Source organism: Zootoca vivipara, chromosome 9, assembly GCF_963506605.1.
Source record: "Zootoca vivipara chromosome 9, rZooViv1.1, whole genome shotgun sequence".
Lineage (NCBI taxonomy): Eukaryota > Metazoa > Chordata > Lepidosauria > Squamata > Lacertidae > Zootoca > Zootoca vivipara.
Window position 1 is genome coordinate 73,197,863 of NC_083284.1, and position 15,240 is coordinate 73,213,102.

General features: G+C 44.3%; 1 protein-coding gene across 7 annotated transcripts in view; it reads right to left on the minus strand.

Annotated features, from left to right (window-relative positions):
• RGS12 (regulator of G protein signaling 12) overlaps window positions 1–15,240 on the minus strand; it is a 96,474-nt gene that overhangs the window by 32,287 nt on the left and 48,947 nt on the right. For 5 of the 7 annotated variants that reach the window (XM_060279052.1, XM_060279048.1, XM_060279047.1 and 2 more), the window contains 4 exons: window positions 10,011–10,032; window positions 6,142–6,311; window positions 4,683–4,775; window positions 31–174 (listed from right to left, as the gene is read on the minus strand). In XM_060279052.1, coding sequence (XP_060135035.1) covers window positions 31–174; window positions 4,683–4,775; window positions 6,142–6,311; window positions 10,011–10,032 — 429 coding nt within the window. The other 2 variants (XM_060279053.1, XR_009558193.1) reach the window with 2 other exon arrangements.

Below are 15,240 nucleotides of genomic sequence, written 5' to 3' on the forward strand. Positions count from 1 at the left end.
AAATGTACTTTCTAACATTTCAAAAATCACCTGAAGCTGTTGATCCTTGAACATATCCGGATGCGGTGCATTGAGAACATCGTCTGCCAACTGTGCTTGGCTGTCAATATTAACCGGGGTTGTAGCTTTGCTACATAAAAACTTATTAAAGATCTCCCGAGCTCTGAAAGAAAGCTACAAAGCACAAGTCCTGTTATTTCACCTGGAAGCAAAACAACTTGCAAAGTAATTAAGGAATCAGGGTCAAACTAGATGTGGTGTTAAATGTGTGAATGCATTTAACATGCCCAATAATTTTTCTTTTAAATTAAGAGCAGCTTGGGGGCATCAGGATCAGGACAGCAGCACACAAGGAGAAAAGACTTCATCCCTCCCCACTAGCACCCACCTGAAACTGCAATTTCTCCCTGGGTGGGTGGGTGGGTTTCAGGGATAACTATGATGTAGGGGAAAGATTAAAATCCCTACATACAGGCCGCAGCCCCAGTCCTCATTGCCCAGTACCTCATATTTAAAATAAAAACTAGACACTTCCACGAATTCACAGATTTAATATTACATTGAGTCTGGCCCCTGCTACAAGATCTACTGTACAAACATCAGACGTTTTTAACAATCCAACAGGGCTCCCAGAATACCCTGCTTGGGCTCTCACCCCAGTCCCCTGGGTGTTGCGGCTGCCTTGTGTGACTACAATGAGAAACCCTGGCACAGATGGTGGTCTGGTCTGCAGAAGTTACCTTGCATTTGCTACTACAGTATTACTTATTAAATGCATAATTCAAGGTGACTCGCAAAACAAATTCTACAAACAAAACACATTAAAAATACAGCTTAAAAAGTACATCTGTTTTGTAGCTACTCTTTTGTGCATTTTACTTCCCTTAGATCTTCCCCAAAATCTTTAAAAAATAAATTATCTATTAATTTTCATCTAATGTGCTAATATCAACTTGGAATTATTCAATTAAACATATAAAGTGAGTTTCTTGGCTCACCTTTCCTTAAAATAATTTACCTGTCCAGAGAAAGTTTCAAACAGAGAGTCCCATAACAGACTTTTTTCTCAGACCTAGGCTGATAGACCTCACATCCGAATGGTTAAGGCCTTAGGACCAGAGCCTTAGAGGCTCTCCAGATGAAGAGCAGCTAAACTCTCAGAGAACAGAACCCTCTCAAAGATGCAACACAGCTCAAAAGAGATAATAAAGCATTAACTCATACATTGATTCCCTTTAGAAATAATAAAGATATGTAAGAATAAAAGTGTTCTCCACCTGTGAGTTCCATGGTTATTAAGAATAAAGGGTCTATAATGTTTTAGATCAACCAAACGTTTGCATATACTGGTGACATTGAGTGACCGTGTGCCTCAATATTTGTTTAAGTAATAAAATCATGCCATATAGCCAAAAAAAAGAGGAAAGGCCATTCAAGCTCTGCCCTTTAGATACTTCCAATTTATGAGATATCATTTCAAGGAGGGCAAGTTGCCAAACCCTAGAGTAAAAGCAATCCAAATTCTTGAGATTGAAGGTCTTCTAGGTTTTGGCAACAGAGGCTTGGGCTGCTGTTGATGATAGATAAGCTCTTTGCTTTTCAAAACCCATTCTGTTTCCATATACAGTTTCCAAAGTGCCAGGTGGAAAGATGGAGTAATAATTTGTTTAGTTATCAAATAGATCTTTGTACTTTTGTCCTTCCAGTTCATGAGGCTATATGGTTTACATTTTTTATTCTTTCTTTTCCAACTTTTTGTTATGTCTGCACTTTTCTTTAAACTTATCAATAAAATATTAAATATACAGATAATAAAAGAACTCGCTTTCATCTGAAGAAAGCCTATTAGTTCTGGTTGAAAAAAAGTTATGCGCTACAGGTTTGTCATGAGGCCTTTTTTCCAAAATAAAGTGACCAAGAAAATAGGCTGTTTACCGTCTTTCCCACATTTTAAGACACCGTCTTATCACTTTTTTTCCTCAAAAAAACACTGGGTGGCTTATTTTCAGGGAATGTCTTACCGGTATTTTTATTACATCAGGAGCAGTGCCCCTCTTGCTCCCTGTCTCCCTGCGGGGCAGGACTCTTGACTGAAAGAAAATGACGGGCAACAGCCACCACCAAGCTCCATGAGAGGGAGTCTGAGGGAAGGGAGGTGTGTGCATCGCTGGCCCAGCCCTCTCTCCCCGGCCCTGGGATGTTCGTGAGGGAGGGAAGGAGCTCCTCCGAAGGGCTGCTCTCTCTCTCTCCCCTCACAGGTGGGGACTCACTTAATAGCAATCTGCTACACTGGAGCTTCTTAAATTTAAACCAGTACAGTATAATGGAATCTATCTGTGTGATGCAGTCGTAGCAGTAGCCTATACTAAAGCAAATAAGGATCTCTACCAGCCAGCCAACTGCCCAAGACTTAAGAGCGAAAGTTCCAACAATGTAGCACTTTGTAGCACTGATAGCAAAGAGGCTACCGGCTGAGATACTGTAGAAAACAAAGCAGCCAGCTGAGCAGCAATTAAGATGGTAAATGGTAGCAATTAAGTAGCAATTGAGCCAGCAGAAAGCGGGGTGAGATAATCTGCTGGTCCTAACAACCCGTCCGTGTTTCTCTTACCCACAAAATGTTAACTTTTGTGTAGGGTGTAGGGCAGTGTTTAGCAGCTCCTAAACAGCGAGAAGGGGAAAGTCCTTAATCCCCAAGGCAAGGACTGCGCCACCGGCAGCGATCCCGGTACCGGTACAAATCCTTAAAGGGGAAGCTCTACAGACAAGCAATGGAAAGAAAAAAGAATCCTCACTTTTTAAAAGGCTATTAAAAGGGGGAAAGGTGGGGGGAAGCGAGAGGTGGGCTGTGTGTGTGTGTGTGTGTGTGAGAGAGAGAGGGGGGGGGGGAGAGAGAGAGAGAGACGCGCACACAGAGTCTCTCCCTAAAGGGGAAGGCAGCGTCTTCAATCGCCCCTCTTTTTTCCCTCGTGCTTTCATCTTCTCCCCACCGCAAATGCCACTTTTCTCCTCTTCACCAAGCAAGCAGAGCTCACACAGCCTAGCTAAAAAAAAATATTTTGGAATCCTTTTACAGGTATTTTAAAAAATGCTTACAGAAACAGGAGGGGGAATCACGAGGCTGCAGGAACGGCTCTACGGTGCATTTTTACAAGCTTTTAAAAGAAATACGTGTCTTTGGAGCGACAGTAAAATGGGGAGAGATTTTTATGGGGGAGAGTTGGCTGGCGGGAGGGGGGAAGGGTCTATCACTATGTCTTATTTTCGGGTTATGGCTTATATCGCGCAACTGCTTAGAAATCCTGCTATGTCTTATATTATGGCTACGTCTTAAAAAGGGGGAAACACGGTAGGTACACACAGGCCCCACTTTCTCAACATGGTATGTTCCCAGGAAATTTTCCGTTCCCAGAAAATTGTTCGTTAGACAAGCATTCACATAACAAGTCAATGATTTCCATTATTTTCTATGGAAACATTTCTCTCCCCATGCATTCTGCCCGAAACTGCTTCAGCCAATCAGCAAAAGCCAAATGAGGGAAAACTGATTTGTTCAATTTCCACTCCTCCCTCCCTCCCTCCCTCCTTCCCTTCCCTGGTTTCTGCTCGAAATTACTACTGCCGACCAGCAAGCCACAAACAAGAAAACAGGTCAGCAAACTCCAGCTGTTTAGATCTCTGAATCAGCCATTTGTGTAGAGAGGTTTGGGCATTAATTCCTTGTGTTTGGGTAACTGGAATTTTGGATAACTAGCTTTCCCCACCTCCCTGACATCTCAGCATTGCATACAATGTTTGCAAGTAAGCCCCACTCAGTGTATATGTGTCAACAATGGTGTTGGCAGGCAGACTCCTGCTGCCCACTCCATATTTCGACTTCAGTTGGACTGCAATATGCATATTTCACATATTTGATTATAGCTTAGCATGTTGTTCTGAAAAATAGTGAATGAATGAATGAGGGGGCAGGACAGCCTTCCTCACCAGGGTCTAGGAGGCCCTTGTCATATTTTGAGAGAGAGCCTCCAGAGCCCTTGCACAACCCTCCCAGAGTCCCATGTTGCCTTCCAGGCTCTGGGAAGCTCCTGCATGATTTTGTGGGGCCGTCCGATATCTCACAATATCTCAGGTGGCGGGCATAGTTCTGGGGGTCGTACAACCCCCAAGGGAAGTAACACCTGCATAAAAGTAACCCCCTGGGAAAGTAACTACCTGCTTGGTCAGTTTGTTCTGAAAGGAGGGCACTGTGGCAATACTACATGGCATATCCTTTTGCTTAAAACTTGTCCTGCCTATCACTCTTCTATCGCAAAACCAGTGCCAGTGGTACTTATGTGGCCACTGGGCCAGGCATTTCCCAGCTCCCAAACATGCCTAGTGTGTGCTGAAGCCTCACCAATGGCACAAGCACGGGAGAAGGGCAGGGTGGTACCCGCACTGCAGAGTGGATGGATCTCACCCGAAGGAGGGGGGAATTGTTGCATAGAATCTCAAACTCTTACAGTTGTATTCTCCTGCTATGCCATTCACTTCGGTTCAGGAAAAGGAACCCTGAACTGAGAAGCCTTTGGGCTTACCCCAAGCCAGCTAAAACCATGAAGACCTTCTCCAAAAAATTATACAGCACTAAGTTACTAGGAGTTCATATATAACATAAGCAGCACATGGCCACATGGTCTTACCTCTTTTTTGTCATGAGCGGATATGTGGTTAAAATATTCACAGGCCTGCCAGAATAAAATATTCTCTTCACTAAATTCTTTCCGTAAAAATTCCTAGAAAAAGAAAAGTGATTAGCTGTCACTCAAAGATGGCCTGATTGAAAAGTAATTACAATATTCCAGAGACTGTTAGGTCTCAATTTATTTACTTTTAAGTAACTTTTCCATAGAGGGGAGTATGGAGTTTTTCAATGAAACAATAATTTCCTGTATTTAAATGGCTTCACACTTCCATTAACTGATAGCCCACTTCACTCACTGAACAAAGAGTGGGGCTGAGCTGTTGACTCTGCCTCCAACATTGAGCAGCCAGGCTAGCCCTGCCTACAACTTGTGCGCATTGAGCATGGCTGCTTATGCATAGGTGTTCCTCTTCAGGGCCATCTCTAGGCCTGGGTCCGGTGGTGCGGGGCGCCAGGGCGCCAGGGGCACCGCTGCGCCCGCTGAGAGGCACGGCTGAGGCGGCCCTAGGCGCGCCTCTCAGCTGTTCAGCGGCTTCAGGCCGCTCTCCGGAGGCGCGGGGGCCTGGGGCCGCCTCCGCCGCATGCAGGGGCATCGCAACAGGGGGCGGGCAGTGCCCCCTGGCCCAGGGCCAGCCCTACAGCCAGGCTGGGTGGCAGAGGGTGTCAGGCTGCCAGGCGCCAGCCACGCTGCACCCACCCGCCGTGCTGGGGAACGGGGTGGGGCGGGGCGCCAGAGGGATCCATCGCACCACGGCGCCAGGTATGCTTAAGACAGCCCTGTTCCTCTTCAGGATGCTTGTGATCAGTGCATGGGAGTTGGCAGCTGGGGAGAGTCCAGCTGTGTGAAGTTGAGGGCATGGCCAGCAGTGTAGCCCAACTCATGTTCTATTCATGGAGCCCCTTCATGTGATACACACATGGGTTCTGTAGACTTCACATTGCTGGAATTAGGATTCAATCTAAGATTTGCCCAGCAATCTCTTTAATTAGCCCCACTGATTGCAAGAAACTGCTCACAATACTCATTTTAAAGAATGCTGCACCCCTTTCGAGCAATAATCACTTTTCCTTGGGATTAAAAAATAAAAATAAATGACACCCCCACATGGTCTCATGTAAGTGACAGTATACAAGCCAATATGCAAGACTTTAGAAAAAGCAATCTTCTTAATGTTCATGGAGGAAGCTTGAAATTTCTAGCACAAATATAATTTAACTGGTATTTGCACATCACTATTTTTATCCTGGTAGAAAGAATTGACAGGCTTCGTTTAGAGTTTTTGAAACATAAAACAGGCCCAATCCAACAAAAATGAGCATATTTAATGCAGGAGAATTAACATTGGAGTTAATTCTATTTTTGAAACAAGCTATATTTTATGCACAATTTGTGTTGGATACATTTTGTTTACGTTAATATGAATACCAAAAAAGTTAGCATTTTGTCCCTTACTTACAGAGAAATATCTTACACCAACCGGGTCCTGCAGAAGCCGTTCAAATGAAACGGCCCAGCTTGCAACTCTTCTTTCCCGATGTCGCCGGCAGCTCTGGACGCTTGGGAGGCTCGCATTGCTGCTGAGGCTATTATCACTGACACAATCTTTCAAATCTGTGTTATTTAGCTCTGTTGTGGGAAGAAAGAACCAATTAATGTATCAACAAATTACAAAAACGCAAACTTTTCAGAAAATAAATTTCAGCTACGATTTCTGTATTAAACTATTGTTCTGACATCACCGTTGAGCTGGAGAGCAGAATCTTGCACAATCAGAACTTGGGCCTCACAAGCTCTTATCTCACTTGCAACCTGTACAAATTTGATTAGAGCCCAGGATGCACATGATCATCACAGGTTCAAGCACACCTTTGTGTCTACCATGTGGCTATCACTATGCTGATGCAAGCCAGCCCTATCTCTCTCTTCCACTGGTACCAGGAGAAGCAATGAAGGTGCTGAATCAGTGTCTGGAGGTCCAAGGGGTCTTGTTGGCTAGGAAAACCTATGCCCCGCTTGGGCTGGTGCAGAAGCTACATCCACTGCTGGATCGATAGATAATTTACTATTGCATTTTTCTTTTCTTTTTGTGTGTGTGTCGAAGTTATAGAATTTTATTGTGGCCTATTGGTGAAGGGCAGTATACACAATTTGTAAGACATGGAGAAGGAGGGCTGGATGAAGTTATGGGAGACACACAAAGTCAACCCATCACATCATGTGGACAAAGCCATACTTGCGCTCAGAGGGGGACAGGGGAGTGGGGTGGTGCAAGGGGACCTTGCCCTCTATTGGGGTGAGGAACCCTTTTCAGCTCAAGGGCTGCGTTCTGCTTGGGGCAGCCTTCCAAGAGCAACATACCCGCCGTGGGGGGGGGGGCTAGATGCAAAAATGGGCGGAGCAATGGGTGTATTTTAATGCAGTGGGCTAGTTTCCACACCCACAGCTCTACCTCTACCTCCTCTAGACAAGCAAAAGGCATTAATATAGGGTCTCTATTAATGACTTTAACAGTTGGAGTAGTACAGTTTTACTTTGCATTCCCACTCCAGCAGATGAAATTAAATATCCTTCTGGTAAGTTACTGTATTAGCAATTTTATGCACACTGATCAACAAACCCTCTCCTCCTTGTTATCCTCCTTGTTATAACATCTTCACAACTGTTACAAATAAAAATGCAAAGTGGGGAAATTGTAACTGAATGGAAAGGCAAATTCAAATAATTTTCCTATTTACCCATTTCTTGCTTTCATAAAAAATACTACCCAAAATGGAATCTTTTAAAAATAAAAAGCTAACAATATTACTGATTGTAAGAGGGCTTTTTTTAAAAAAGTTTTAGTTTAATAATCAATGCTGAAAATATTTAAGCAAAGAACTATCCTTTCAAAACAAATATTTCCTGTGCAATCATTTTTCCAGTGAAACAGCACAATCCTATTCAGAATGCCTATATCTCTAAACGATCATCACCATCACTGAAGGTATTACCTGGATAGAGCTGGTAAGAGCCACTGTAGTGCCATTTAACCAAATCCTTGAAACCATTCACTGAATACCATCCTTCTGTATCCATTCCTAGCGCAGATCCATTCCCCTAGAGCACGCTTGATCAACGCTCTCTGAACAGTGTGAAACATTGTTCTTCTGCAACACCTCCCGCTATATTACAACATCTTCTTCAAATAACTCTTCAACAAATTATGCATTTTTTTACTTGAACGTCTATTTCCCCTTATAGCCACAAGAGATATCCTCAATATACTTGGCACAAAGCATTATAAAAAAGCTGGATAAATAATTTAAAGAAAGGGCCTTCAACTGCTGTCGCTGAAGGAACATGAATTATTCACATTGTACTGGCATTGCAAGTAATGGCAGCTGATTTGGACAGCAAAGAAACGAAACAGGAATGTATCCCTCCATGCTCCTCAAAAGGCATTTCCTGCTAGCCATTACAAGGGGAGCAGGGGGAGAAATGGTTGGGTTTGTTTTGGGTGTTCTGTCACCCGCACTTTGACCACTGTCCTACTCATTCTTAAAGGTCCATTTCATGGTTTCCAGGAGGAGGATTACGTCAACCTGGTCTAACTGCTACTCCTCGCCCTTCTGTTCGTTTAAACTCAGTTCAGTCGGGGATCCTGGTGCAGGGGGCACTGCCTTTTTGACTCACAGGGCAGGGCGGGGACTAAGCAGCACGTTTCTGTTTTGCCTCAGGCGGTGAAACAGGATGCGCTCCCCCCCCCCCAGTCTAGTGGCATGGATATGTCCCCTTTCACATTCAGCCAGGCCTGGGACAGGTAAGAAGTGTGCATGCACACAAAAGCTCATACCAATGACAAACTTAATTGGTCTCTAAGGTGCTACTGGAAGGAATTTTTTTAAAATTTTGTTTCGACTATGCCAGACCAACACAGCTACCTACCTGTAACTACTCCTTGCCTTCTTTACCTATCCTCTTTCTCCCCTTTCCCTTTTCTGAGTTTAGCAGGATGTATTTCTCTAATAACCCAAAATACAAAATCACAGCCTCCGTAAAACCAGCTACAAAGAGTGATGAACTAAGATTAACTGGCAACTGTAAAAGGTTTGAAAGAGAAACAACCATTTTTGCCCCCTTCTCAGTGATAAAGATAAAAGTCTCTCCAAGAAAAACGCTCAGCAGAGCTGCGTTAGGGGACTCCTGATAGTAACTACAGAAAAAGAAGACGTGAGTGATCATTTCCAACATCTACAGCATCTCTAAAAGGATCTCTAGCATATTTCCTATCTACGAGCTATGAAGGTAAAACATTAAGAAAGGCCAGTGAAAGAGCTCTTCTATATTTAGATATTGATAAAATTGTAAATAAGCTTCACAATCACTAAAGGCATACCAAGGAAGGCAGAATACACACCTCACAGGCTTCAGCATGTACAAATTTTGCAACTTGAGTATACTTGTCTCTCTCTTCCTGTTCTCTTTTCTTATTGCACTGAGTCGGTTAGATAGTCTGGTTATGTGGACAGGGACTGTATTGTTTATTAACTTTATGGTGCTTTATTATTAGCAGCAGTTGTAATAGAGTAGGAGTGTTACTCTGTCAGTTTCCAGGCACTGATAGTGACTTTAATGCAAATCCTATTTGGGCATTTTAGGTATAATTAACAAGACGACAGGGCAGCATCTGGATGAGTAATCAGGTAGTACAGATGCCTTGATATGAGATCGGCCCATTGCACAACTATATTTTCCAGGATCACACCCTCCTGAAGGGAGCTCCTGGCAAACCTGGACCTGGCTAGAGGATGTAGACATTGCACAGAGAACATTCTTAGTGAACTACTACAGACAGAGATCAGCATTATATTCAATAAGCTACATTGAGAAATTAGTATTAGGTCTAGTTACAGGTAGGTAGGTCTGTTTTCCAAACAAATACAGCTAGCCATTATGTTGATTTTATTTCTTTATCTTTTTGCTAGCCGGTTTGAAGGTTGTTTTTGTTTTTATTGTTGTTTTACAACATGGGTAGGCAAACTAAGGCCTGCAGGATGGTCCAGGAATCAGCGTGTTTTTAAATGAGTAGAATGTGTGCTTTTATTTAAAATGCATCTCTGGGTTATTTGTGGAGCATAGGAATTTGTTCTCTTTTTTCCCCTTCAAAATATAGTTCGGCACTCCACAAGGTCCAAGGACCGTCCCCCTGCTGAAAAAGTTTGCTGACCCCTGTTTTACAATCAAGTGGTATACAAATTTTTATAAAATAAGGTTGCTAAAATTATCATCCAATGCCACAGTGCCAAATTACGAAACATCAAATATTTTCACATAATTAATGCTTACCTCCATCAGACACAGCTGCACACTGCAAAGAGAAAGGGGGGAAAATCAGTTACACATAAACTGCTATAGATAGTGAGCATTGTTCAGTTATCAAAAATATATGAACCAGACTTTTGTTCCAAATTCACTGATAATTTTGAGCAATCCATTGCAGCCCCTTCAGGACAATTTCATTCTCCCCACCAATGTCAACAAACGTGTTCCCACTGACTATAAAGGGAATAAGATCAATTTTGGATTGTACTGTAGATTAGTAACATTATTTGTATGTAAGGGTTTGAATCTATTCCCAAGGGTGACCAGTAGTCTTTGATGTATCTACAATGCACACTTAAGATAACCCAAAGGTTTCTTTTGTTCGTGTTTTGCTTTTAATGCAGACATCCAGGCCCTGCTCAAACTGAAGAGTTTTGAATTTAACATCTTAAGACAGTTTTCTTTGCTGCTTCTCCTACGCTCCATGTGGAACACAGGATTCATAAAATCTTACAAGGTCCAGAATGTTTAGAAATCAAAGAGGTTTTGTCCACATACAATTTAGGTTCAAAATATAAATTTGTTTCTTTCTGGCTTCTGTGTGGACTGCATTGAATATTTTTATTCATTTATTTTGCCAAATAAATAACCAGCACCAGGAGTCTAATATGATTAATCACAGATTTTTTTCCCAAACCAAGATTCAAAATACAGTCATCTTGCTTTCCAAGCCTATTCATAGCTTCTTAAAATTGTTCTGTAACTCAGTGTAAAATGTTAAATGTGTTAAATGTGTTAAATGTGTAAAATGTTGCTTCCCAGCAAAATTTATTATTTATCAGACTTACCGCTTCTGCCATCCCAAAGCCTTGAGGCAGGGAGCTAAACTAAATTATCCAACCATTCTTCCCCTCTTTCTATTGCGTGGACAGGCGGAGTCCCCGAAACCCGCAGGCGACCCCCCGAGCAGAAAAATACACCTATGGGATTCAAATTGGCCACAGCTTTGTTCAAATTCAGATGTAGGGAGACCTTGGCTTCAGGCATTGGGCATTATCCTTCCCAGTCCCCAGCTGGGGTTCTGGGAGGCTTCGGGGTCATCCACATGTATGGGGGTTGGGGCTGGCTCTGGAGAACATATGTTCAAGCAGAGAGAGCCCGCCCCCTGTTCGCCGCCGCTGGTAGAGGGAAGTGATGACACCTATTGGTATGGTCAAGGCTTCCCCCAAATCTTGTCACCGCAAAGGGGTGAGGTCTCCGCCTCACGCCCCTCCCTCTAGGAAAATCGCCAAAGAATTCCGCCCAAGGCCTGACACCGCCAAGTTGTGACGTATTGCTACGGGAAAGGCGAAACCTGCCAATGCAGGGAAATTCCTTTCCGACCCTTCAACAGCGGCCTTAACGCAGCAGTGCCTGAGAACCTGTAGAGAAAAGGTTAGCCTGCAAAGGAAATTGAACGAGGGTGTGGAGGGTGGGAGAAGCTCTGGAACCAACTGGCGCTTGGAGGTAAGATTCAAATGCTATTGTCCTAGCCGGTTTGTCCCTCCCCTTACCTGGCCATCCCCTGGCAACACCTCCCCAGGCAGGATTGGATGCCAGGCTTGGGTAGGCGGAGACCCCTGGCATCCTACCTGGGAAGGCGGTGCCAGTCCTGAACTTCCAGGGAGCTGCCCTCTGGGATCAAAAAGCGCCCCCCATTGATGTGTGGAGTGGTCATTACCAAAATGCATACGAGGAAACAAAACTCCAAATAGTTTAAGCTGGCAAGTCTAGAAAAGAATTCCAAACCTAAGTGTCAGCCACTGATGGGGGAGGTCCTTTCTGTTCAGTTTCTGTTAATTGGTTAATTGGTTCTCATGGGAAACTTACAGATTCTGGCTTCACACAATTAACTCAAGGCAGTGTCAATTTACTCTTGGCAGAAAGCCAAGGTCTGCCTGACCTAGAAACTACTCTCTCTGATTGGTTAACGACCAGCACTGAACTCTGTTATCTAGGAATGCTAGCACAGTTGGTTTTTGTTAGGTGTTAGGAGTAGAAGTGCTGTGTATATGGTTGGAGAGAGAGAGAGTAAGGATTTATTTTGCTTTGCTTTGTATGCAGAAACTCTGCTGCTTTTATTTTCTTTTAATAAATCCTGTAAATAGTTATTCTGCGTCTAGCCGACTAGTCATTTCCACCTCAACTAGCTTCTGCGTTGTGCAGGAAAACTCTGCTACGTTTGGGCTAAAGCCACTAGAGCTATGCCTGACACTTCAAAATTCTAAGAGGTTATGGGTATCATGCTGCCAGCCTGAGTTGTGGTGGTGTCAGCGTAAGCGGAGAGGTTCCAGTAGTTCCAGAAGTCGCTGTTCCTGTGGCGTTGGTGCAGCGGAAGGACACTGGCTGGTTCCTGACTGTCGTGAGCTGGTGACGCAGTGGACTCAAGGACGACAGCTGCAGCGTGTGAGTGCTGGGTGCTGTGGTTCCTGTTCTCTCTCAGTGGCCGTGAGTAGCTGGTTCCAGGTTCCAGGGACATCGCTCTCAAGATGGCCTCACAACCAGTTCAGATGGCTTTTGAGCGTCTGAATGACTCCAATTACTTGCTGTGGTCGGAACGCATGCAGGCAGTGCTGCAGAGGGATCATCTCTGGCAAGTGGTGAGTAAGTTTCCTGCGAAGCCTGATGATCAAGACCTCGATAAAGACCAAAGAGAAAGGGCCACAATTGTCTTGGGGCTGGAAGATTCCCAGTTGCCGTATGTGAGGGGAATCAAGACAGCTAGAGGTGTGTGGCAAGCACTTAAAGAACTCCATGTGCGTGAGACAGCGGTTTCCAAGCTGTTTATTCGCAAGGCATTGTACAAGGCAATGTTACAGCCTGGGGTTACAATGCAGGAACACCTACACAGTCTGCAGTTAAAGTTTGTTGCGCTTCAGGAAAGAGACTGTGCGTTAGACCAGCAGGAGAAGGTGGCTATCATTCTGAGCTCTCTCCCGGAAAGCTGGGATAATCTTGTTATGTCTCTAGAAGCAATGAAAGAGGGTGATTTAACAGTCAGTTATGTTACTGGGCGTTTGATTGAAGAATGGCAGAAGAAGCAAGAAAGGTCGTTGGCTGCAGAGGCTTCTACAAGCGGGCGGTTTGGAAGGAGTTCTCATGCCGTACCAGAGGTGAAGCAGCAGCAGCGTGCCAGTGAGGAGTCAGCGTTTGCTGTTAGGCGTTGTTTCCGATGTGGGTCTTCAGCGCATCTAAAACGTCAATGTCCGGAGTTGGTCAAGTCTCAGCGGCCGGTGCAGGAGCAGAGACAAGATCAGCAGCAAAAGCAGCAGCAGCAGTGTAAAAAGAAATTCTTCAAACGAAAACAATCGGCTCAGCTGGTGACCGCCGAGGTCAAGATTGCTGAGGAGAAACAAGCTGTCTGGGTGGTCGATTCGGGAGCATCTCGGCACATTGTAAATTCAGATGAATTGTTTGTTTCCAAGAACTCGGCACAGCGCATCCAGGTGGCTCTAGCAGACGGAAGTACTTCCGAAGTGATTTCGGGGGGTGCAGTTTTTGTTCCTTGTCTGCGTGAATGCCTGCAAAATGTACTGTGTGTGCCTTCATTAAGGAGCAATCAGATGTCTGTAGATTGTTTGCTAAAAGCTGGGTTTAAAGTGCATTTTGAAGGAGACAGTTGCATGATTAAGAAGGCTGGTGAGATTTTAGGCACTGGTAGTAAGTCAGAAGGAGGCTTGTTTTGGCTTAAAGCAGGATCTCAAGTTGCAGCAGTGGTCAGTAAATCTCAGCCTGCAGTGAGCAACAAAGCTATGCATGACAACTGTGTGCACTTATTGCACAGGAAAATGGGGCATGCTGGCTGGAAAAGTGTACTGAAAATGTCTGAATTGGCAGATGGGTGCAATTTAAAGAGTTGTAACCAGTTCCTTGACTGCAATATTTGTAAAAAGGTTAAAACCCACAGAGTCTCTTACCCCAGGAGTGATAGAGTTAGTGAGTCACCGCTACAGCTAGTTCACATGGATGTAGTTGGTCCATTTGCTGTAAGCAGGGGTGGGTCGCGTTTTTCTCTAACAATTGTTGATGACGCAACACGTTACACTTGGTGTTATCCAATGAAGAATAAGGGTGACGTGTTCACTAAATTTAAAGGCTGGGTGGCATCTGTGGAAAGGTTTCTGTCCCTTAAACTCAGAAGGATTCAGACGGACAGAGGTGGGGAATTTATGTCAAATGCTTTCAGAGATTGGTTACAGAAGCGTGGCATTGGGCATAGGAAGACGAAAGCTTTTTCCCCAGAAGAGAACGGCATTGCAGAGCGAAAACACAGATCTCTTCGGGAGATGATGTTTGCCATGCTTGATGATGCTGATTTGCCCATGTCTTATTGGGGGGAGAGCATGCTCACCGCGTGTTATCTCCAAAACAGACTCATTCATCAAACAATAGGGACAACTCCGTACTTTAAATTGTTTGGCAAAAAACCCAAAATTGACCACTTGCATGTGTTTGGGTCAAAAGCCTGGGTATTAATTCCAAAACAAATGAGAAAGAAGGGAGATCCTAAGACCAAACAGTTAGTGTTTGTGGGCTACCAGGAGCTAGGAAAGGGTTTCCGCTTTGCTGAAGGGACAAATGGCATTGTGATCTCCAGGAATGCAAGTTTTTGTGAACATAGTGGCTGGGAGAGACTACATGCCAATACTGAGGTTTGGTTTGAACCTTCCCAGGGGCTTCGTGACTCTGAAGGTAAACATAGAGAATCGGAGTCTGAGGGGGAGGAAAGTTCAGATAAGAGTTCTCAAGAAAGTGCAATTAGCCACAGACCAGTTGCTAAGCAACAGAAGAGAGGTCATAGTTCTGAGGAGGAAAGTGGGTCAGAAGAAAAATTTTCTCCCAGAAGATCTAAAAGACAAAACAAAGGAGTGCCTCCAGAGCGGTTTTCTCCAGATACTGCAAATGTGTTTAGTGTAATTGCAGAGCCCAAGAGTTTTCAGGAGGTGTTAAAGTTACCAAAAGAGGAGGCAGAGCTTTGGAAACAGGCAATGGAGGAAGAGATGTCCTCTCTGAATGAGCACAAGGTTTTTACACCAGTAGCAGCGCCTGAGGGGGCAAAGATTGTAGGCTGCAGGTGGGTGTACAAACTTAAACCTCTGGTGACAGGAGGGTACAAATATAAAGCTCGTTTAGTGGCTCAGGGATATTCTCAGAGGCCTGGAAAAGATTATGACGAGACTTTTTCCCCTACCGCTAAGGGGGACAGTGTAAGGCT